A 22,578-nucleotide genomic window follows, 5' to 3' on the forward strand; every position below is an offset into this window, starting at 1 on the left:
AACACTGAACCATGTTCACCACTACTCCACTTTTCCAGATTCTCTGCTAAATCTGTCTCATTTCCTTTACCCTCCCCCTCCACCCACCAAATTATGCAACCCTGTAATTTCCCCCTGGCCATCCTCATCCCTCTGCTTTCACCCCTTGTCCCCTTGAATTCCCCTACACGTTTTACTAGTTCTTCTGTTTTTACAATAATGGTCTTATGAAATATTTGTCCAAGTTAGTTCACTCAGTGTAGTGCTCTCCAGTCTCTCTCAACTTATGTAGTAATTTTCAAAATTGTTGCTCCTGGGTGCTGCATAGTATTCTATCATGCGAATGTGCCACAATTTCTGAATTCACTTAATTTTGATTGGACAATTGGGCCATTTCCATGTTCTTGCAGTTGTGGAAAATGCTGCTATGAACATCGGTGTACAAATCTCTATTTGTGCGTCTCTTATAATTTCCTTGCAGTTTTAAATTTCTAGCAGCGGAATAGCTGGGTCATACGGAATTTCTATGGAGCTCTGATGGCCTAGAGTAAGAAACTGCTGTAATCCTAAAATCTTGCCTTGTTAATCTAGACCGGCACGAAAGCATTATGATTATCACAAGAGTTCGGAATGAGGGTTGCAGAGTGGAGTATACTCGGGATGGGGGTGGGGGGATTGTATGCCAATGAAGGAGTTTTTCTTTTGCTTTTCAAGAAGAGTGAACTGGGGGTGGGGGGGGGGTGGGCGCAGAGAAAAGTGCAAAAAAGAAGAAAAAAATAAAAACGAGAAAACAAAAAAAAAGGCAGTACCTTAATAAAGCAAGTCTTTTAATAGGGGAAAGGAAACTACAAAATAACAATGTCTTTGTGATCCAGAGGAAACCTAGCAGTTCTTCAGTTAAAGTTTTGCATCCTGAGTAGAGGGAGGGATAGGTAAAGGAAAGGGGTAAGATCAGGTGTTAAAAACAATGTATATAAACTTTATAAACTTTGTAAGTAAACAAGTATAAAATAAAAAAAAAAGTCTGAAAAAATTTTCCACTCTGTTCATTGAATAGGTCATCTCTCATATAGGTCATATATTAATGAAAGGGGGAGGCACTACAAAACAGTTACAAGAATTTCAACTGCATAAGACTTTCTCAAAATTATCCCTGTGGACTGAAAGGATTAGGCCTTCACTCTTGTTATTGTATACTAAGAGAACACAGCTCCCTTTCAAAATACTGCTTAAATATACGTTAGTTTTTTCTTGCTGTCTTGTCTGTTCTAGAGTTACACTGTTAATCCAAAGGCAGAGTCCTTGGCAATTTGAATCCACCAGTAGCTGTAAAAAAGAAGGGTAAACGCTTCCCTTTCAGTTTGTTGTTGGGGACCATTGGGCTAGTAGACTGTGACTCACAGGGACACTATGATAACAGATCTGAACCTTGCCCTATCCTGCACCAGTCTCCTGATCCGTCCTGCTTAATTACATTGTGGCAGTCACTGAGTCAGCCCATCTCAGCAAGGGGTTTTCTCTCTTACATTGACCTTCTGTTTTTCTCAACAACATGTCTTTCTCCACAGACTGGTTCCTCCTGGCAATGAGAGTAAAGTAACTGAGGCAAAGTCTCACCATCCTGGCCTCCAAAGAGCTCTCTGATGGCATTTCCTTCAAGACAGATTTGTTTGTTCTTTTGACAGTCCCTGTTATTCAATATTCCTCTCCACCATCACAATTCAAAGGCATCAGTTGTTCGTTTTCTTTATTCATTGTGTAACTTTCAGATGCATAGGAAGCAATTGAAAATGGGTGAGATTTACAGCCTCTGAAAACCCACTGAAGGGTCAACTAAGAGTTAATTCTGATTTGACAATAATAGTTTTTTATTCATTATTCAAAGTAGAGGATCAGTAAAAGAGGAAGGCTCTCAACAAGACGGATGCATACTGACGACAAAAATGGGCTTGAGGATGGTAGAAATCATGATGGTGCAGGGCTGAGTAAAGTTCTGGTCTGTTGTTCAGAGTATCACTAGGAGGAGTGGTCAACTTGATGACATCCCACAACAGTATTACTGGTAAAGGAGGCCTTGTGATGTGATGTGGGGCATAAGGTTCTAGGCTTTTAACCAAAAGATATCTTCAGTGGTTTGAATCCACCAGTTTCTCAGCAGGAGAAAGGTAGGCAGTTTGTGCCTATAAAGATTTACAATCTTGGAATAATGGAGGGCACTGTGAGACAGCATCAACAAGTCAGGGCAGGGGTTTTGGGTTTATTTCTTGGTTGGGAGCCATTGTAATGAGGTGCTGCTAATAAGAGGGTCACTGGTTTAAATCCACCCACTGCTCAGAGGGGAAGAAAGATGAGTGTGCTCCCCTTAACATTTATATCCTTGGAAATCTGATGAAGGTCACAATGAGTATGAATCAACTTGAAGTCAATTGGTTTGGTTTTGATGTTAGATTCAGTAGTGTTTTATGCAAATGCAATTTAGCTGTGTGGCATCCAAAGAGAATGAGTGACTGAGGACGTCTTCTCTTTTCAGAATTTATTTAACATGCACTTAGTTGAAGAAAGTCCAACTATTACATTATCTCTAGCAACAGAGGAATATACAGAAACAGTTCAGACAGCACCAAGTGTTCCTCCAATGGCCGATGTCAAAGTGAAGAAGCCCAGGAATCGCAGTAAAGGTATGAAGGCAGGGATTGCTCAGTGCTGCACCCATACACCCTTCACTCTAGAGCACTCAGCTGAAGTCTTACCTTCTCCGTGGACCCTAATTATATTAAGTCCAGAAGAGAATTTCCAAACATGCATACTTCTCCATGCTGCTGCCTTGTTTTTAAGACCTAAGAGGTGCATGGAATTTTCTGGATAGAACATCAGGCAGCAAGATGAATTAAACTTTTTTTATACAGAGAAATAATTTTGAGAAACATCTAGAATTTACTTCATAATTAATTACCAATTAAGTATATAGCCATTCTTAATAGACCTTTTCTATATATTCTGTGTTTAGTTTAAGTCCATAGCGTAATAATCTCAAGGGGAGTTTATTATCTGGGACAATAATGAAAAATCCAAGATAATGTAAATGGAGAAAGATCAGAGCTGAACAAGGTGAAATGGGTACAACAGAGAAAAATGAAGTATATTCAGATCGTTGCTTGTAGGGAGAGTGAGGCCATTCTCTGATTTTTGTAGGATTAAATTTTTCTGTTTCAAAATCTAAACATTGCAGGAATAATCCAATATTATGGTCTGCATATTTGGGAAGTAAGCATCAGAGAAAAGTAAAGGACTAGTGTAAGTAGTGTTTAGAATTTAAGGTCTCAATTTTATGTCTCATTTTAAGGGTTACATGGTCTTAAGCAAGTCGTTTAGTTCCTGTTCCCAAATTTATCTTCCCATTCCTTAAAGATTTATAGCGAGAAACCCAATGAAGTTTCAAAATAAGCCTAATTTATAAAATACAAAATTTAATGTGATATGTATGAACAAATTGGTTTGTGAGAAACTCTAAAATAAGGGTGGGGGGAATTGAGTACACATTGAACTATAAATTTAAAGGGCTCTAATGACCTAGTAATAGTCCCAAAGGCATGTGGTTCGAATCCACCAGATGCTCCACTGAAATAGGATGGGCATTTCCTGTGAAAACCAGCTGGAGGGTCAGCTGTGGGTTGGTTTGTGCTCCATAGCACACAACAACTGTGGTTTCGCTTTTTTCTCAGTTCCTTCTGAAACAAATGAACAAGTCAAACCTCGCCAAACAACATCCAATGGCAAAATGACCCACATTCCTATGCCAGACGTTTTGCCTCCCATTACTGAGGTCCATCGGAACACGTTGCGTTACTGGTGCCAACTAATAAACTTGAGCTCTGGTGGACAGGTGAGTATACCTGCCGAAATCCAGATACGGGCTGAGGCATGGATCGAAAACTTCACTAACTCTTCTATTTTTCCTATAATTTCTTCAGAAATCAGACCTGTATCTGAGGGTCCAGACAAACGCTTATCCTGATCAAAAGGTAAGTGAGGAATGTGAGAATGGCTGTGATCATGGGTCCTTCTTCCACCACCTTCTCCATGTCTCTTGTTCCTGTAGGGCAAGTTTGCTCAGCGATGCCTTTGTGATATATGGGGTGATGTAGTGGCTGGGGAGAAAGTGTTGGTTCTTCTTCCTTTCCTGTCCATTGTGTTGGAGGCTCTGTAGTTGCCCTACCTCTACCTATGACATGCCAGTAGCACTCCCCCTTCCACCTTTATTTTGACAGCCAAAAGTTCTCCCACATATTCACAAATGTGTCTCTCTTGTGGAGAAAAATTACCTGATTTGCAATCAATGTCCTAAGACAAAGGAACCCTGGTAGTACAGCAGCTAATGGGCTTGACTGCCAACCTAGAGATCAGTGATTCAAAATCATGAGGCACTACATGGTAGAAAGCTGGGACATTTTGCTTCTGGAAGGATTTTTACACCCTTGGGAAAACCCATTGGAGCAATTCTACTCAACCCCATGTGATCACTGAATCAGAATTGAGCCAATGGCAATGAACTTGGTTTTTTGGTTGCTCTAAGGGGACTCTTTTCTAAATTTTTCTCCCACTGATATACATGCTTGTGTCAGTATAAAGGTTCAGAAAATTAACACTTCACTGAATAAAGTCAAAACCAAATCCATGGCTGTCCATTCCTTCTGGTTCCAACTCAAAGCAGCTGACCATCAGTACATTTTTATGTGAGGACACTGCCTGTCTTTCTGTCTTGGAACATGTGGCGGAGTCAAACCACTGACTGACCTGTATGTTTGCTAACACCACCGGAACTCTTTTTTAAATTAAAGTTTATTAATTTTAATGAACATTTACAGAGATTTTGTATTTCCATTCATTCACTGTTGCACTAATTTCTCTACCACCCTCCCAGTTTGTTCCTCTTTCCCCCCCCCTCGGAAGTCTGTTTTAATTTCCCATTGCCACAATGCTTGTCAAAACCACTTGTGATTAATCTCCTTTGTCAGTGTGTCCTTTGCCATTACCTATCACTCCTCCCTGAGAGAGACTTCACCCTGATTCATAAGGAAAAGGGGAAGGAGTATTCTCTTAGTTACTTCCTGCTGAAAAGGGACGCTGTAGGTTTCAGGGTGAAGATCTTCTCTCACTACTCTAAAGGGCCCCTTTGGCAGTAGGAAAGACATAGATTATTATGGAGATTGATTCTGGAATTTAGATGCACTGTTATCAACTGTGCTTAGCCATACATGTTCATATCTTTGAAGATGTGTCATGGAACTGTTGCAGCCTAGAAGACACAAATTTAACAAGTTAAAACTACATGAGTCAAAAATTAAAAACAATAATATTCCAAGTAGAGGTTCTAACAGTGGCACAAATCAAGTTACAGAGGGAAGGTAGTTCTTAAAATAAAAGGCTTACTGACTAGCACTTTATCTATTATAGTATAAAGGTTAAGGAACCACAAGATGTAGAGGCTCAACTATGTCATTTATTATTCTTAAGTCCTGGAGCAAATTCCATCTACCACTGGGTTGTTTTCCAGGTTGGATGAAACTCTTTTTAATGAGTACTCATTGTGACTTTCATTGGCAGTATCTTCCTGTCACTCCAAGGGAGGCTAAGATGAAGAAAAGCAGTACTAAGGGACCAAGACTTCAGGAAAGTTCTAATACAATGGAGACACAGGAAAGGACCTATGTAGCTGAAGTGGTCACGTCAGCTGAGGAGGCCATAATGGCAACTTGGACAAGAATTTCTTCAAGAGCAGCTCAGCCTAAGGCTGTCAATTCATGTCGCATTCCTCCTGCAGCTGAGACCTTTTTGCCGAAAGTCATTGGTAAGAACAACTTTAATGAGTGAATACTCTTCTAGAAAGGGAAACTAGGTTGAATTCCCAGGGGTTAATTGAGCTCAACGGATTTATATATTGCAGATGGGGTTCACACAAGACTAGTGTTTTCCTTGATTGATAGATACCCTCCTTATTCCTGGTTATATAGTTGTTGTTTTGAATTATTTACTGCTCTCCCAGTCCAACAGATACGACTGATAGGCATGAGGATGTTCACTCAAAATAGGGTGATTTACAGGCAGGAGGACACAAGCTGAAGGCTAGTGGAGGTCAGGGTGGCCAAGCAGTTGTGAGCTCTGACTGGACAGATGTATTCTATTGTGTTAATTGGCAGAACCATACAAGGGGCACAGCTAAAAATCTGTTCTCATTTTTCTTTAGATGCAATTCATTTTAAAAGGAGCTAGATTAATATATGAAAAAAACCCACTGCCATCTAGTCAGTCCTGACTCCCAGCATTGGTTAGATTTTTTAAATCATATGATTGAGTGGAGACTCATTTTTTAGCAGAATTCTCTGGTTGAGAGAAAATAGAATCTTATTTTAGGATCACCCAAAACCTGAAGACTCACTGTCTACTGCCATCTTACAGATTTTTGACTCATAAACACTCTACCAGACAAAGTAGAAATGACCCCAAAGGATCTCCACGTTGTAAATCTTTACATAAGCAGACTGTCTCATCTTTCTTCCACTGAGTGGCTGGTAGGTTTAAACCACAAACCTGTTGATTAAGCAGTCCAATTACAAGCAAACACTAGCCTCAATTATAAACACTAACATAAATTTTATCTTCTGTGGATCCATAATCCACATCATTGGTGCAAGCAGTCAAGGAATCAAAAGATGTGTTGCATTGGGAAAATCTGCAGTCAAGGATCTCTCCAAGGTGCTGAAGAACAGTGATAGCAGTTTAAACCAAGCCACAGTCTTTTCAATTATGCAACTGAACATTGGACAGTGACTAAGGATGAAGAAAAATTGAAGTCGTTAAGTTGTGGATTTGGAAGAGTGCATTGAATAGTCTATGGACTGCAAAAAAAGAAAAACATCCTTGTAGGCAAGGATGGTGAATGTTTGTCTCACATACCTTGGACATATTCCTAAAAGGAACCAGTTTTTAGGAAAGGACATCATGTTTAGAAAGGTAGAGGGTAAGCATAAGACAGGAAGACCCTTAATTAAGATGGATTGACACAATGGCTTTAACAATGGGCTCAAGTATTCAAGAAATAGTGAGGCTGATATAGGGTAGGGTAGATCTGTTGTTCATAGGGCTGCTATGAGTCAGTAATACTCAGTGATGCATAACAAAAGCAGCAGTAGCACAAAGAAACAGCATTCCTTGGATTCCAAAATGCCTTACTGTACTGCTTCCCAGTTAAAATTCTTCTTCCTCACCGGGAAATACCTGTTTCCTGATTTTAGTGATCATCTTATGTTTTTCTTGAAAATATTTTTTTAAATATTTCTATAAAATAGTTTTATTTTTTAACTTGATGCACATGCAATAGCACTGTATTTTTTTGTGAAGCTTAGTGCTATAGTGGATCCACATTTGGCTGTTAACCAAAAGGTCAGTGGTTCAAATCCCCTAGCCAATTTGTAGGATGCAGTAAGGCAATCTGCCGCTGTAAAGATTAGCAAGCTTGGAAACTTCCACTGAGCAGTTGTGCTATTCTCCGTAGTGCTGACGGCATTTGATACTGTAACATGCTGTGGAGTAGTGTCTGACTCATAGTGACCTTATGAGCCACAAATCTGAACTCTGTCCTCTTCTGTACCATCTTTATCAGGCATAGACACATTTGAGCACATTGCTACATTGTATCAACTTAGCTCTTTGAGGGTCTTCCTCACTTCACCGACCCTCCACTTGTTGAAACATGATGCCCCTTTTAAATTTTATTTTATATTTTTTATTTTATTTCATTTCATTTTATTTTATTATTTTTGTGTGAGTGTACCGTCAAATCAGATCTGACTGGTACAGGAGGAGATTGTCCCTCCTTCCCCGGCAGAGCATCTGGTGGATTCTAACCGTGCACCTCTGGGATTGTAGTTGCAGCTCCTTGCCACTAGGCCACCAGAGCTCCCCTATGATGCCCCTTTCTAATATTAGTTTTATACACGTAGTTTCCTATGTTGTTGTTGTTATGTGCCGTCGAGTCGTTTGCGACTCATAGCGACCCTATGCACAACAGCCCTAAACCCTGCTCTATCCTGTGCCAACCGCACCGCCTTTGACACACCCATCCCGATTACCCCAGTCACCGAATCAATCCATCTCATAGAGGGTCTTCCCCTCCTGCGCTGTCCCTCCACCCTCCCAAGCATGATGTCCCTCTCCAAGGACCCGTCCCTCCTGGCAACATGTCCAAAGTATGTCAGAAGAAGCCCCAGAATCCTTGCCTCCAAGGAGTAGCCTGGTTTAATCCTCCCCAAGATGAATCTGTTTGTTTTCCTGACAGTCCACGGTACATTCAGTACTCTTCTCCAGCACCACAGCTCAAAAGCATCAACTCTCCTTCTGTCCTCCCTAGTCATTGTGTTTATTTCATGATCGTGTTACTATGTGCCATTGACTCAGAGCTAACTCAAAGCTGACACTCCATTGAGTTTTCAGAGATTGTATATTGCATGGGAGGAGATTACTCATCTTTCTCCCAAGGAGCACCAAGTATACTACGTATTTATAGATCTCTCTATAAATTTACTTATTTATGCATCTATAAGCATTCATATTTATGCCTTTACGGGCATTCAAACATAAATTTCTCAGGCTTTTGAACAAAGCCTTTTCTTGCCTATTATTGATAATTAAGGCAATACAGTGTGGAGGTTAGGGAAATGTACTGTGGATTAAAATACCTGAATTAAAAAAAAAAAACAAAACACAAACTGAATTTTATGCCATGACTTTGGGAAACTAAAACCACTAAACTTTGACTTTCCTCATTTATAACTAATAAAATTAAATAGAAAGGTTGTCTTTTTTTCCCTTTCATTTTATTTTATTTTGTGTGTGTACCGTCAAATCAGATCTGACTGGTAAAGGAAGAGATTGCCCCTTCTCCAGAAGGGCATCTGGTGCATTTGAACTGTGTAACTCTGGGATTGCAGTGCAGCTTCTTACCACTAGGCCACAAGAGCTCCCTTAGTGGTTGATCTCTTAAGAATAAAGCATTACATCAAATAGTAGTTTACCTTGGAAGAAGTGAGACCAGGATACTCGGTAGAGAAAAGAGTGAGACTTTCAACTTATGTACTTGTGAGGGCCCAAACTTGCAAAAGGAAAACTTGCTTGGAAATGTGAAGGTTCAGTTACAGAGGAAGATGCTTAACAAGATGATTGACACAGTGATCACAACAATGGGTTTAAGAATAACAGAGATTGGTAGGATGGTGCAGGATTTGATCTGCCCTTCATAGGGTCACCATAAGCAGGAGCTGACTTGATAGCAATTAACAACCACAAGATCTTCGGTACAAACAACCAACCTAAAGAGTTACCATATTCTTCCTCATGAGACTTAATTTAGAACGTTCTAGTGGCTTTTGATCTACATTTTTATGCTTCTGATTCAATTAGTTTTTTGTTTTGTTGTTTTTTTTTTTTGTTTGTTTGTTTGTTTTTTTAGAAAAACTGACTGCATGACAAGCGGGATTGGGATATTAGTCCTTGATTTTACTTCTCTTTCTTTTTCTAGGTGGTAGATGGTGTGTGGTCCATGGCCGAGTTCTCCCCTCAGACGTAGATGGTTGGGTTCGTCTGCAGTTCCACTCAGGTCATGTCTGGGTGCCAGACAGTCCTCGAAAGATGATTTCTCTGTTGATATTACCAGCCTGTGTTTTTCCATCTCCAGAAATAGAAGATAATATGCTGTGTCCTCAATGTGTTCAGAGGTAACTCAAGTATCTTTGTAAGCATAACACACGGAAGAGTAAAAGTCTAAATGGGTATCTGACATACATAAATATTCTGGAATATACTAGGGAAAATTGACTTCATTATTTCTCCTGGTGACATGGTCCACAGGAAGCTACTAACACAAAAGTGGTACCTCTCCCTCCGGTGTCTATAGTCCACCAGTAGTTACATGGGAGAAATATGGACCATCTCCTCGTATGTTTATTGAGAGCCTCTGGAAAACTGTCTGGAGGACCAGCTATAAGAGGGTTCCAAATTGACAACAATGAATTAGAATTAAGTAGCAGACTTTTTAAATAATTAGCCATTCATGCCAGGCAAATAATAGGGAACAGAAAGAACTTCATAGTGGATTAGAAGTTTGTTGTATATGTGTACTTTCCCTGGATGGTACTGACAGTTAATAGGTGGGCTGTTTATCTAAAGAGAAGTTTGAGGTTACTCAGTGGTACCTCAAAAGACAGCTCTGCTGATCTATTTATGAAAAAAGTGTCTCTTGAGAACCTCTACAGGACCCCGATTCTACTCTGACATGCATGAAGTTGGCTTGAGTAGGAACTGACTTGGTTGGAACTGCTATTAACATAGCTACACTTTAGCAGACTTAAGGTATCTTAACAAGTCTGAACCTTCTGTGGGCCTCATTTTTAGCAAGACCTGTTATCTTATTTTCTTAGTTCTCCTGTAACTTACTACAAATGGGTGGCTTTCGAAAACAGAACTAGCACTGGCTTTAGGTGAAGGCATTCTCTGTTAGCTCTGTGGGAGTCTTTGATTCCTCTTTGGTGGCCTGTCTTTCTGTGGAGATTTCTTTGTTGTGCTTATACTTGCTCACTTCTGAGTTTAATCTGCTCTTTTTACACCTCAAAATTATTAGGTTTAATATACTGTACACTGATAAGATTTCATCAGCATAACAACATACCCAGATGAATTATGATGCATTGGCATATGGCTTAGGATATAATTCAATTCCTAAAACCCAGTTTAAGAAAAAAGAGTGGGGGGAACCCAAAACCTAAACAAATAAACAGGAATACATATTAAGAGGTTTTACTGAGTACCATTGAGCTGGAACTGCCCCAGGCAGTAAATTGCACAGGAGACTGCCCATCCTCCTCCTATGGTGCAGCTGACAAATTCGAACTGCATGCCTTTGGGATTACAGCACAGCTTTTTACCAGTAGGCCATCAAAACTCCCAAGGCTGCAAGACTAGTAGGGTAAAAATCTGTAGCAGGCTTGAAGGGAAAAGAGTGAGAGAAGCTATGAATATCTATGGAAAGGACCTATGTTGAAATAGTTTACAGAACATTAAGGTGACTGCTGCAATGGGCTGTAGTGTATCGGAAAAGTGTGAAGATGGCACATGGTATGACGAGGTTCAGATCCACTGTATGAACATAGGGTTGCTGTGAGTTATACTGGACTCGGCAGCACCTAACAGCAACTAACAAAAAACATCTACTGAGGAAAAGTTTAACAGTTGGAAAACAATGCCTGTGGGATGTTTTTAGTGGGAACAGCCTATACAAACATAGAATGAATGAAAGAATATGCTGTACTTAGAAATTGCCTAGGTCAGTATGATGGAAGCTTTTATAAAATTTCTAGGTGGGAGAAGCAAATCCTACAGGATTTAATGTATGGGTTAAAGGTCTTGCATATTAATTATCCTGTAGTTCACTGTCCCTGTCACTTTTGGGGTACAAGTATGTTTGACAATATAATACTCACTTGTAGGGAGCTCATAGCTTTTGTGGTAGGAAGTTGCATCACCAACACAATGGTATTTGGTTCAATTCAACCAGCTGCTCTGCAGGACAAAGATAGATGGTTTTCTCCCATGTGATTTATTGCCTCTGGACACTTACTAGGGGTCACCTATGGGTTGATTCTGACTAACTGGTCCACAAGAACAATGCTGACTATATACCCTCCCGTTAGAACAATATACATGTGGGCATACACATATACGTCGTGTTAGATTTTATACAGACCCAGGGTGGCATAAATGATTAAGTGCTCAACTATTAATTAGTTCAAGGTTGCCAGATCAGATCTATCCAGGGCCATCTGGGAAGACAGGCCTGATGATCTACTTCTAAAAACTTTATGAAGCAGTTCTACTCAGCATGCTTGAAGTTGCCAGGAGTTTGGATCGATTGGCTGGGAACTACCAACATGGAACTTCTAATGTCCATATACGAGTATTAAACTCAGCTGTCATGGGATTAATTGGAGGTAATATGAAAGGACATGGAAGGAAGGCTATTAAAGTTTTTTTAAATTATTTTATTATAGTAGTTTATTTACAAGATTTAAATACATAATTTTCCAGAACAAATTCTTTCAATTTCCCTCATCCCCAACACATCAAATTGTACAACCACATGGTTAAGCTCCCCTCCCCTAATACATCCTCAACCTTCTGCTTCCACCCACCCCACTTTGGTTCGTCATACTCATTCTACAGTATTGGTTTTATACAAATTTGTCCTTGTGGGACTGAGTCAGTTCACTCAGCATATAAAGCTCTCTAGTCCCTCCTAAGTTAGGTAATAATTTATAAGATCATTGCTCTGTAGTGCTCCATGTGCTGCATAGTACTCCATTGTGTGAATGTACCATAATTTCTCAATCCATTCATTTGTGGCTGGACATTTAAGCTGTTTCATGTTCCTATGATGCTAAATAACGCTGCTATGAACATTGGTGTACAAGTCTCTATTTGTGCCTCAGTTCTCATTTTCTCAGGGTATATTACAAGTAGTAGAATAGAGGGGTCGTATGGAATTTTTATGTTCAGCTTTTTAAGGAAGCAACAAACTGCCTTCCAGATGGTTGAACCATTTTAAAATCCCACCAACAATGTATAAGAATTCTTTTCTCACCACATCCTCTCCAAAATTTATTACTTGCTATCCTGTTAAACTTTGCCACTGCTACTGGAGTGATATGGTACCTCCTTGTGGCTTTGATTTGCATCTATTATTGCCAGTGATTTGGAGCATTTCTTCATGTGGCTATTTGCCATTTGAATATCTTCCTCTGTGAAAATTCTTTCCATGTCTTTTGTTCATTTTGTAATTGAGTTATCAGTCTTTTTCTTGTGGAGGCCCAGGAGTAGTCTGTAAATATTTTTATGAGACTCTTGTCTGAGATGGTATTACCAAATGTTTGCTCCTAGTCGGTAGGTTTTCTTTTCACCTGGTTGGGAAAAGGTGGTGATGCACACATGGATTTAATTTTTAGAAGGTCACATTCATCAATTTTATCCTTCTCAGATTGTACATTTCTGGCTCTGTTTGACAGTATCTTTATACCTTGGACTAGTGCTTCTAAGCTTGATCCCAGTTTGTCTCTTATGAACTTTATGGTTTGGAGTTTTATTCCCAAGTCTGATCCACTTGGAGTTGATTTTTGTGTATGGTGTGAGGTGTGGATATATTTAATTCTTCAAGTTATTTTGGAATATAAACAAATCTTCCAGCAGAAAGACTAGAGTGGAGGATTGAGAGATTATAATTCAGATAAAGACTAATATATGATCTGATAAAAATTTTAAACAAGAACAGAATAAACTGAAGTGATATATAGGCATAAAGGGTGCAGAACTCAATTTTAAAAGAGGCAAGAGAGGAGTTCGGCACAGAGGGAAGTATATGTAGTACTTGCAAGATGCTCAAATAGACACTCTAGTGTTCCAGGAGAACCATGGGTCAGAGATGAACAACTCTGGGAGTCATTACCATGTAAACTGATTAAACAAAGGGCTGAGGAAAGAACCATACAGAGAATCAACAACAGTGGGCAATAGAAACAGCAAAAACTAGTACAGTTAGAGTAAAGCACCTGTTAAGAGTAATGGAAAAATCATTGAATCACACATATAAAAAGTGTTGAAATGGCAAATTTCTTTTTAGATATAGTTAACAGTAATAAATAAAAATAACAAAGAATTTTGGAGACAAAGGAAAAGGAAGCAATGGACAGAATTTTAGAAAGAAGGAATGTTTGACAGTGAGATGAGCATGATGGATTACAGTGCTTTTAGGATTAGCAATTTAGGACCGCCCTGGTGTCTACAGTCTCTAGAAGGGAATTACAGTTAAATGAGGAACCAAGCTTAAGCTTAAGATGGTGTTTACCCTGTCTTTGTCCACAGCCCCCCCCCCACTTCTCCTTTTGTCCTTTATTTTATTTAATAGAGAAACTGTAAGAATGGTGAATGGCTTGCACTGGTGATATGGGAAGGAAACAGAGTGTATAAAGTATTAGGATATAGTGCAGGTCCTGCAAATTCATGACTAACCTGCTCCTTCATTTATTAAATATATTCTCTTTATCAACCACCATTATTGTAGTGGGACACATTTCAAAATTGTTTTCTAATTTATCTTGTAGGAATAAGAAGCTACTGAAAAGATTACTAGCATTGGGGAAGACTAAGAAGCCTAATGTGAACACAGCAACATCACTCTCTTTGAAAAGGGTAACGTCTTCGTAAACAACAAATGATGGAGAGTCTCAATTTTAAACAATATGCATTCCGCTGATTGCTTCATCGTTCCATCTGAAGCCTCAGCTATCAATAAGAATGCTTTACATAGACTTGAGATGTGCGTGAAAGTAACTGTTACTGCTTTTCTTAATGAGTTGAGGTAAAAAATATGCTTGTCCATCCATTCCAATTCAAATGTTCCTCTGTGTATTGGGCTCCTATAATATATTTTTTAAGTAGTGTTCTGCTTTGGAAAAATAAACTAGTAAATATTTTCACTATTAAGTATTTAGATTACAATTCATTTTTATATATGTTCACACTATTTTAAAAGTACATAATATCTTTTCATACTTGTAAAATAGTTCTCATTACTAAATTGGAAAAAAGAAAAAGAATTCTTTGTGCAATTACATTTTATGTCTATATTTGTACAAAACAGTTTTTGTAAGAATCACTGAAGTTTATGTAGTTGTAATTTTTAATTGCTTTTGTGTTGTGAAAAACATACCTGAACTTTGACCTATCCTGTGCCATCCTCATCCAATGATACTGAATAACAATGCATAAATAAGAAGGCTTTTTACCAATACAGTAACTTTTGAAATTTTTACAAACTTCTTAGTAGAACAGTTATCTTGCAATGGTTTTGGTTTTTAAGTCTGAGGTCACTGCATTTTTTTTTAAGAATGTCTTAAGAAAAAAAAAATAAAAGTGCACACCTTAAAAAGTGAAAAAAAAGAATGTCTTAAGAAACATACATGTATATCAGCTCTTCAAATTGGCATGGCCCTAAAACCAAATTACTTTTCTTTTTCTCTATGAATATATAATGCTGCCATTTAAAGAATCTTAATTATCTACTAAATAAGAAAAACTCAGACTAGTTACTTAAAATATTGATATAACATGTCATTTAATAGCTATAACAGATGTCAACTAATACAGTATGATATAAATTTACATTCAGTTAGGCAATGTCTTAAAAACTATTAAATTAGTCTCAAAACTATCTTGTATAAATCTTTCAAATAAAGGTTTAGAATGATATATATAAATGCACACCTTAACCTTTGCATTAAAATTTTATAAAAGACATGCAGGTGCCATCAAGTCAGTTTCAATCCATAACAACCCTACACACAACTACTCTAAATGTGAAAGATTCAGTCTCTTCTGATAAAGATACCTGTCCTTGAAAAGCCCCCCTGAGTTGCAATTGACTCCATGGCAGTGAATCTGTTTATTTTCATGATAGTTATAATCATAGCTATCGTATTGTTTTGTTAGGTGCCATAAAATTGACTTTGACTCAGTGTCCCTGTGGACAACAGATTGCACTTCCTACTCAAGCACAATTTCATAGTCCCTTGGTCAATTCATCTTGTTGCGGATTTTCCTCTTTTGCTAACTCTCCACCGTTCCCAACATGTCTCTAAGGAGTGGCATGTGAAAATATGTTCAAAGGAACAGAAGTGAAATGTCATCACTCTTTCTTGCACTTGGATTGCACTTCCTTCAAGACAGACTTGGCAGTCCATAGGATATTCAATGCTCTTCTCCAACAGCACAATTCAGTGGAATTGAGACTTAAGTCAGTGGCATTGACACTTAAGACATCCTTATTCACTGTGCAGCTTTCAGATGAAACACTGCCATGGCCTGAAACACAGGCCATGAAAACACTATGGCCTAGATCAGGTGCATATTAGACATTTTAGCACTTTCCCGAAGTCCTTTATAGGAGATGTAAAAAAACCAAAACCCAACAACGACAAAAAAAACCACATTAGAATTGAGCAGAATGAAGTTATAGGTTTGTGTAATTTTAATCTCCAAGGAGGTTCAGTGGTCTTCAATGACCAATTTATGTATACCAAGGGATCATGATAACATTTTCCTCACTGAACTATGAGAACTAAAACTTGACCATTACTAGTTTTACCTTGTTCTTTTTTTCCCCCCTAGCTTCCTGTTCATGAAGTCAGGATGGCTCTAGAAAACAGAAGAAGGCTGACATTCAGTAGCCAATTTTAAAGCCATGTGACTTTAAGCATTTAATATCTGGCTTTAGTAAGATTATTTGAAGCTTAATTTACATCCAGTAAAAATCTCCGTTTTTAATGTATAGCTCTAAGTTTTAAAAATGTTTACATACATTCCTATCACAACCATGACATTTCAGATACAGACCCAATCAACCCAGAAAATTCTCACTTGCTCTTTTTATCTGTTTCTGCCCCTTCTTTTAACCTTTTCTAGTCTGCAGCCTATAGACGTAGAGGCTGGATTCCTTGATTTATCATAATCTGAATGTTTTTGTGTATGAGTATAGGTTTCACAAATTTAGAGTAAATATCCAAGTAGAAAAACATCTGAATTTTATGTTAATTGCTTGTTTAAGCTGACAAAAGTCAAACTGCTTTTCAAAATTATTGTACTGTCTTGTGTACCCAGCAAGAAATGTTTTCTTATCCTTTTTTTTAAAATACCTATTAAAGTTTTTTGCTCATTTGTATTGGTTGTGTTATTAACTTGTGGATTTATTAATATATTTAAATACATAAAAACATGTGTTTGTGTATACATTTAAATTGTGTCACTCTATTTTGCTTTTCATAGTAGGTTTTACTAGGAAAGGGAATGTTTAAGGTTATACCACAAATAAAATTATTCACATTGATGAAAGGTTTTTTAGGGACTATTTTTCCAGTTGTAAAAATATAACAAATAAATGTTAAAATACAAAGATCAGTCAACCTAAAATATTTTGCTTTTTATGAAATGGTATTTTTAAAATACACACACACACATACATACATACATATAACACTTATTTTAGAGAATATTAAATGATCCAGGAAGTATTAATAGAAAATGGAAAGGGTATACAGAGTCACTGTACTGAAAGCAATTGGCAGACACAGAAGAATTTAATGAAACAACGTATGAGCAAGAGCCTATGGTGATGAAGGAAGCTGCTTTGAAGGAACTGGCAAACAATAAGGCCCCAGCAATTGATGGTATACCAACTGATGTATTTCAAATAACAGATGTCACCCTAGATGTGCTCACCAAGTTGTGCCAAGAAATCTGGAGGATAACCACTTGGCAAACTGACTGGAAGAGATCTCCATTTGATCCAATTACAAAGAAAGGTGATCCAACAGTGTGGAAATTATAAAACGATATCATTGATTTCAAATGCAATATTCTACTGAATATCCAAAACCAACTGGAACAGAACACCAACAAAGAACTTCCAAAAGTCCAGGCTGGATTTACAAGGGGTCATGGTACTAGTAATATTGTAACTAATGTTAGATGGATCTTGGCTGAAAGCAGGGAGAACCAGAGGATTGTTTATCTGTGTTTCACTGGCTATGCAAAGGAGTTTAACTGTGAACCAGAACAAAATGTGGTTGACTCTGACAAGAATGGGAATCCCAGAACACTTGATCATGCTAATGAGAAACCTATACTTGGACCAAGAGGCAGTCAACAGAACAGAGCAAGTAAACACTGCTTGGTTCAAAATTGGGAAGGGTCCTGTCTCCATACCTTTTCAACCTATTTGCAGAACAGATTATTCAGGAGGCTGGGCTGTATGAGATATGTGGTGTCAGGATTGGTGTAAGATCTATCAACAATCTGCGTTATGCAGATGACACAACCCTGCTTCCTAAAATTGAGGAAGACCTGAAGCACTTGCTACAGAAGATCAAGGACTGCAGCCTTCAATATGGATTGAGGCTCAACATCAAGAAGACAAAGATTCACACTACTGGGTCAACTGGCAGCATCAGGATGGTGAAGAGATTGAGATTGTTCACAGCTTTAGTTTGCTTGCCTCCACAGTCAACACTCTTGGCACCAGCAGCCAGGAAATTAAAAGATGTATTGTGATGTGAAAGTCTGCTGTGAGGGACCCCTCCAAAGTAATGACGAACAATAGTTTCATTCTGGAGACTAAGGTGCTCCTGATACAGGCCATGGTCCTTGCAATCACTTGCTATGCATTAGAGAGCTGGACAATGACTAGGGAGGATAGGAGTATTGATGCCTCTTGAGCCGTGGTTTGGAGAAGAATATTGAAAATACCATGGTCTGCTAAGAAAACAAACAGGTTCAGCCTGGACAGGGTTAAACCAGGAATGCTCCTTTGAAGCAAGGATTCTGTAGCTTCCTCTGACATACTTTTGATATGTTGCAAGGTGAGACCAGTCCTTGGAGAAGCACGTCATGCTTGGGAAGGTGAAGGGACAGCGCAGGAGAAGAATACCCTCTATGAGGTGGATTGATGCAGTGACTGGGGTAATTCAGGTAGGTGTGTTGGACACAGTGAGATTGGCACAGGATAGAGCAGGGTTTAGGGCTGTTGTACATAGGTTTGCTATGAGTTGCAGGCAACTCGATGACACATAAGAACAATATAGATATAGAGATATCTATCTCTATATCTCTGTATATATTTTGGATTGGCTTTTTGTTTCCTGCTGGTTTTCCAAATATATTAAAAAAAAACAAAAAACAAAATCAACCCATAGTATTCCAGTAAAACTTCATCCTTTGGACATGTTATCAGGAAGGTTGAGTCATCAGAAGAAGTCCTGATGGGCAAAGTGGGGGATCAGAGGTAAACTCACAGATGGGTTGGCAATGTGACAGGGATCTTCGCATTGCAGTCATAAAAGTGGAGTTGCCCAGTGAGAAGTTCCTATCTAGGAGTCATCTTCATTGTACCTAACAACACAGTAAGATAGTCATCACATCCTAGGTAGAGGACAGCTGATGCTCAATGTCACCATTAAAGGATGTAACTAGGAGTTCTGGTGTCCTAGTGGCAAGAAACTGCACTGCAATTCTGAAGGTACATGGTCAAATCTGCCAGATGTTCCGCTAGAGAAGGTGGGGGGCAATCTCCAACTGAACCAGTCAGATCTGATTGGATGGAACACAACAAATTAAAAGAAAAAAGTATGTAAATAGAAGTGGTGTCTTCATCACAATTCTGTTTCTTACCCAAGAACACAGCTCTAAACAGTATCATACATGCCCAACTGGGCCCTGCAGGCACAGGGAAATTAATGAGTGTAGACTACCTCAGGTAAAAGTAGGTTGTAAACATCAGATTTTACACGAGTGTAACAAATCTATCACAAAATCATGCTGATTGTTTGTATGTGCAATTAAGTGCCTTCAAGTCATAGCAACCCTATATACAATAGCTCTGAATGCCACTCTACCTGAGCCAGTCTGACTGAAACATCTACTTCCTTATCCCAGTTACTGTGTCAATCCATCTAATCTGAGGTCTTCCTCTCTTACACTGTCCCTCTACCCTCGCAAGCATAATGTCCTTTCTTATCCAAAGACTAGCCACGTGTCCGAAGTAAAATGAAGCTTCAAAGTAATTGTTCCAAGGAGAAAATGAGTTTCACTCTTCAAGACAGATCTGTTTGTCCTGCCTGTCCATGGCATGTACAATACTCTTCCCCTGCACCACAACTCAAAGACATCAATTCTTTACTATTATTTTAATGAACATTTACAGAGACTTTGGATCTCCATTCATTCATTGTTGCACTTTTCTTTCTGCCCACCCAATCCCCTCCCCCCAGTTTGCTCTTTTCTTTGAAAAGTAATTAAAAAAACCCTTCATTGTTATACAATCCCTCCCCTCAAGTCCACTCGACTATGCAGCTTTCCTTCCTTCTGGACTCCTGTCATGACAATAATAACTAATTACATATTCCTTTTAACAGTTCTCTCCCTCACCTTTTCAATGCAGTATACATTATTTATTGCCTCTTTCTCAGTCTTCCCTCAACCCCGATGTGAGTCCTGTTTTACAAAAGTGGCACCATGGAGTATTTGTCCTTTTGTGACTGAGATATTTCACTCAGCATAATGTCCTCCAGGCTCACCCATTTTTAATAATATTGCATGAATTCCTTGTTTTCAATGCAGCATAGTATTCCATTGTGTGAATATACCACAGCTTCTCTATCCATTTGTTTGTTGATAGGCACTTAGGTTGTTTCCAGCTCTTTGCTATTGTGAACAAATCCGTTATAAACATGGGTGTGCATATATTAGCTTGGGTGGCAGATATGATTTCTTTGGTATATATTCCCAATAGTGGAATTGCTGATTCAAATGGTATATTTTTTAACTAGTTAAGCAAATTATAATAAATGGTGAATAATATGACATTGAATCAGGGAGAGACCTTTTTTAAAAAAACAAAAGGAGTTTAAGAGTTTCCACAGTTACATGCTTTTTTTTTTTTTTTTTTTAGTTACATGCTTTAAAGTACCATGATTTGGTCAGGAGGAAGGGAAGTCTTCCTAAAATAGCTGGGGAATACCACTGAGAGGACAGGTGGCTCTCCAGGCAGCGGAGAAGGTGCAGAGTCTCTGACACAAGATGTATTGGAGCTCTGGGATAAGAATAGTTCTCGATGTTTCCTGGAAAGGCCTTCCATATCCTCAGGAAGATGAGATTAACTCAGACTATCCCATCTGGACATGCAGACGATGGAAGGCACATCTACAGTAAGAGTTTAGCTCTAGCTGTGAGAACATGGTTGCCGTTTCAAATGATATTTCTGCTTGCAACTTTTTGAGAAAGTGCCATACTGCCTTCCATAGTGGTTGTACCATTTTACACTCCCACCAACAGTGAATAAGGGTTCCAGTTTCTCCACAACCTCAACATGCCAGATAAGGGACTTATATCTAGAATTTATAAAATACTCAAGCACCACAACAAGATAAACAAACCAATTGAAGAAATGGGCACAGGATATGAACAGACACTTTTCACCAAAGAAGACATTCAGATGGCAAACAAACACAAGAAAATGCTCAAAATCCCTAGCTCTAAAAGAGATGCAAATCAAAACAACTATATCATCTCACCCTGATAAAAATAGAAAAATTTAACAGAACAGAATCAATTCTTTTGTCACCCCTAGTCATTGTCCAATTCTCTCAGCAAGGCAAGTAATTATGAAGACCATGACTTGGATCAGGCACACCTTAGCTCCCTAGACTGACATCATTACTCCTTAGGACTTTGGAGAAATCACTGACAGCAGACTATGTCAATGCAATTCATCTTTGATTTCCTGATTGCTCGTTTCAAGAGTAATGACTGTGGAGCCAGGAAAGCTGAAATTGTTAACAACATCAATCTTTTCCATTTATTGTGGCATTGCCAATTGGCCCAGTGGCCAGAATCTTTGTATTCTTGATGTTGAAATTCAATCTATACTGAAGACTACAGTTCTTGACGCTCTGCAGCAAATGCTTCAGGTCTTGCTCAGTTTCAGGCAGCAAGGTTGTGTCATCTGCGAATTGCTTGTTGATGAGTTTTCCTCCAATACTGATGCTCATTACTTGTCATAAAGCCCATGCTCCTGAATGATCTTTTCTGCATAAAAATGGAAAAGGTATGGAGACAGGACACATTCCTAATATGTTCCTTTCCCCATTTTGAACCATGCAGTGTGTCCTTGGGCTATTCTAAGGAATACTTCCTGGTGCAAGTATAGGTTTCACATGAGCATAATCAAGTGTTCTAGGATCCCCATTCTCCTCAAGGTTTGCCCCAATTTGTTGTGATCCACACAGTCAAATGCCTTTGCAGAGTCAGTGAAATACAGATCCACATTCCTCTAACACTCTACTTTCTACCAAGATCCATCTGATGTTGATAATAATTGTCAAGGCCTCTTCTAAACCCAGCTTGTATTTCTGGTGGTTCTCTGTCAATATATAATTCCAGTCATATTTGGATAATCCTCAGCAGTATTTCATTTGCAGCATGCTGATCTTCATGTTGATGACACATTATAGATTTACTGGCTATTATGCAAAATTATCCCCAAAAGACTGGAACAGCACATCAACAGAGAACTTCCAGATGAGCAGGCTGGGTTTAGAAGAGGCTGTGGTATGAGGGATATTACACCTAATGTTAGAGGGATGTTGGCTGAAAGCACAGAGTTTAAGGAATCCATGTTTCATTCTCTATGCAAAGGCATTTGACTGTGTGGATTACAATAAACTGTGGCTGACTCTGAGAACGTGGAAACCAGAAACTTAATTTGTGAAACCTATACTGCTGTTAGGGACCTCTCCAAAGTGCTGAAGAGCAGTGGTGTCTCTCTGGAGACTAAGGTGCGTCTGATACAGGCCATAGTCTTCACAATCACCTGTTATGCATCAGAGAGTTGGACAATGACCAAGGAGGATAGAAGGAGAACTGATGCCTTTGAGCTGTGGTGCTGGAGAA

General features: G+C 38.7%; 1 protein-coding gene across 1 annotated transcript; it reads left to right on the top strand.

The window, feature by feature from the left end:
• Positions 1-2,521: 2,521 nt before the first annotated feature.
• Positions 2,522-16,314, top strand: LOC102863832 (developmental pluripotency-associated protein 2-like). The gene is made up of 7 exons (XM_006895353.1): positions 2,522-2,657; positions 3,702-3,862; positions 3,951-4,001; positions 5,584-5,827; positions 9,554-9,749; positions 14,181-14,268; positions 16,246-16,314. The coding sequence occupies exons 1-7, from the start codon at positions 2,522-2,524 to the stop codon at positions 16,312-16,314; spliced, it is 945 nt and encodes a 314-aa protein (XP_006895415.1).
• Positions 16,315-22,578: the final 6,264 nt, after the last annotated feature.

This window comes from Elephantulus edwardii, unplaced genomic scaffold (assembly GCF_000299155.1).
Source record: "Elephantulus edwardii isolate Elephantulus edwardi_28Jun2011 unplaced genomic scaffold, EleEdw1.0 scaffold00165, whole genome shotgun sequence".
NCBI classification, from domain to species: Eukaryota; Metazoa; Chordata; class Mammalia; order Macroscelidea; family Macroscelididae; genus Elephantulus; species Elephantulus edwardii.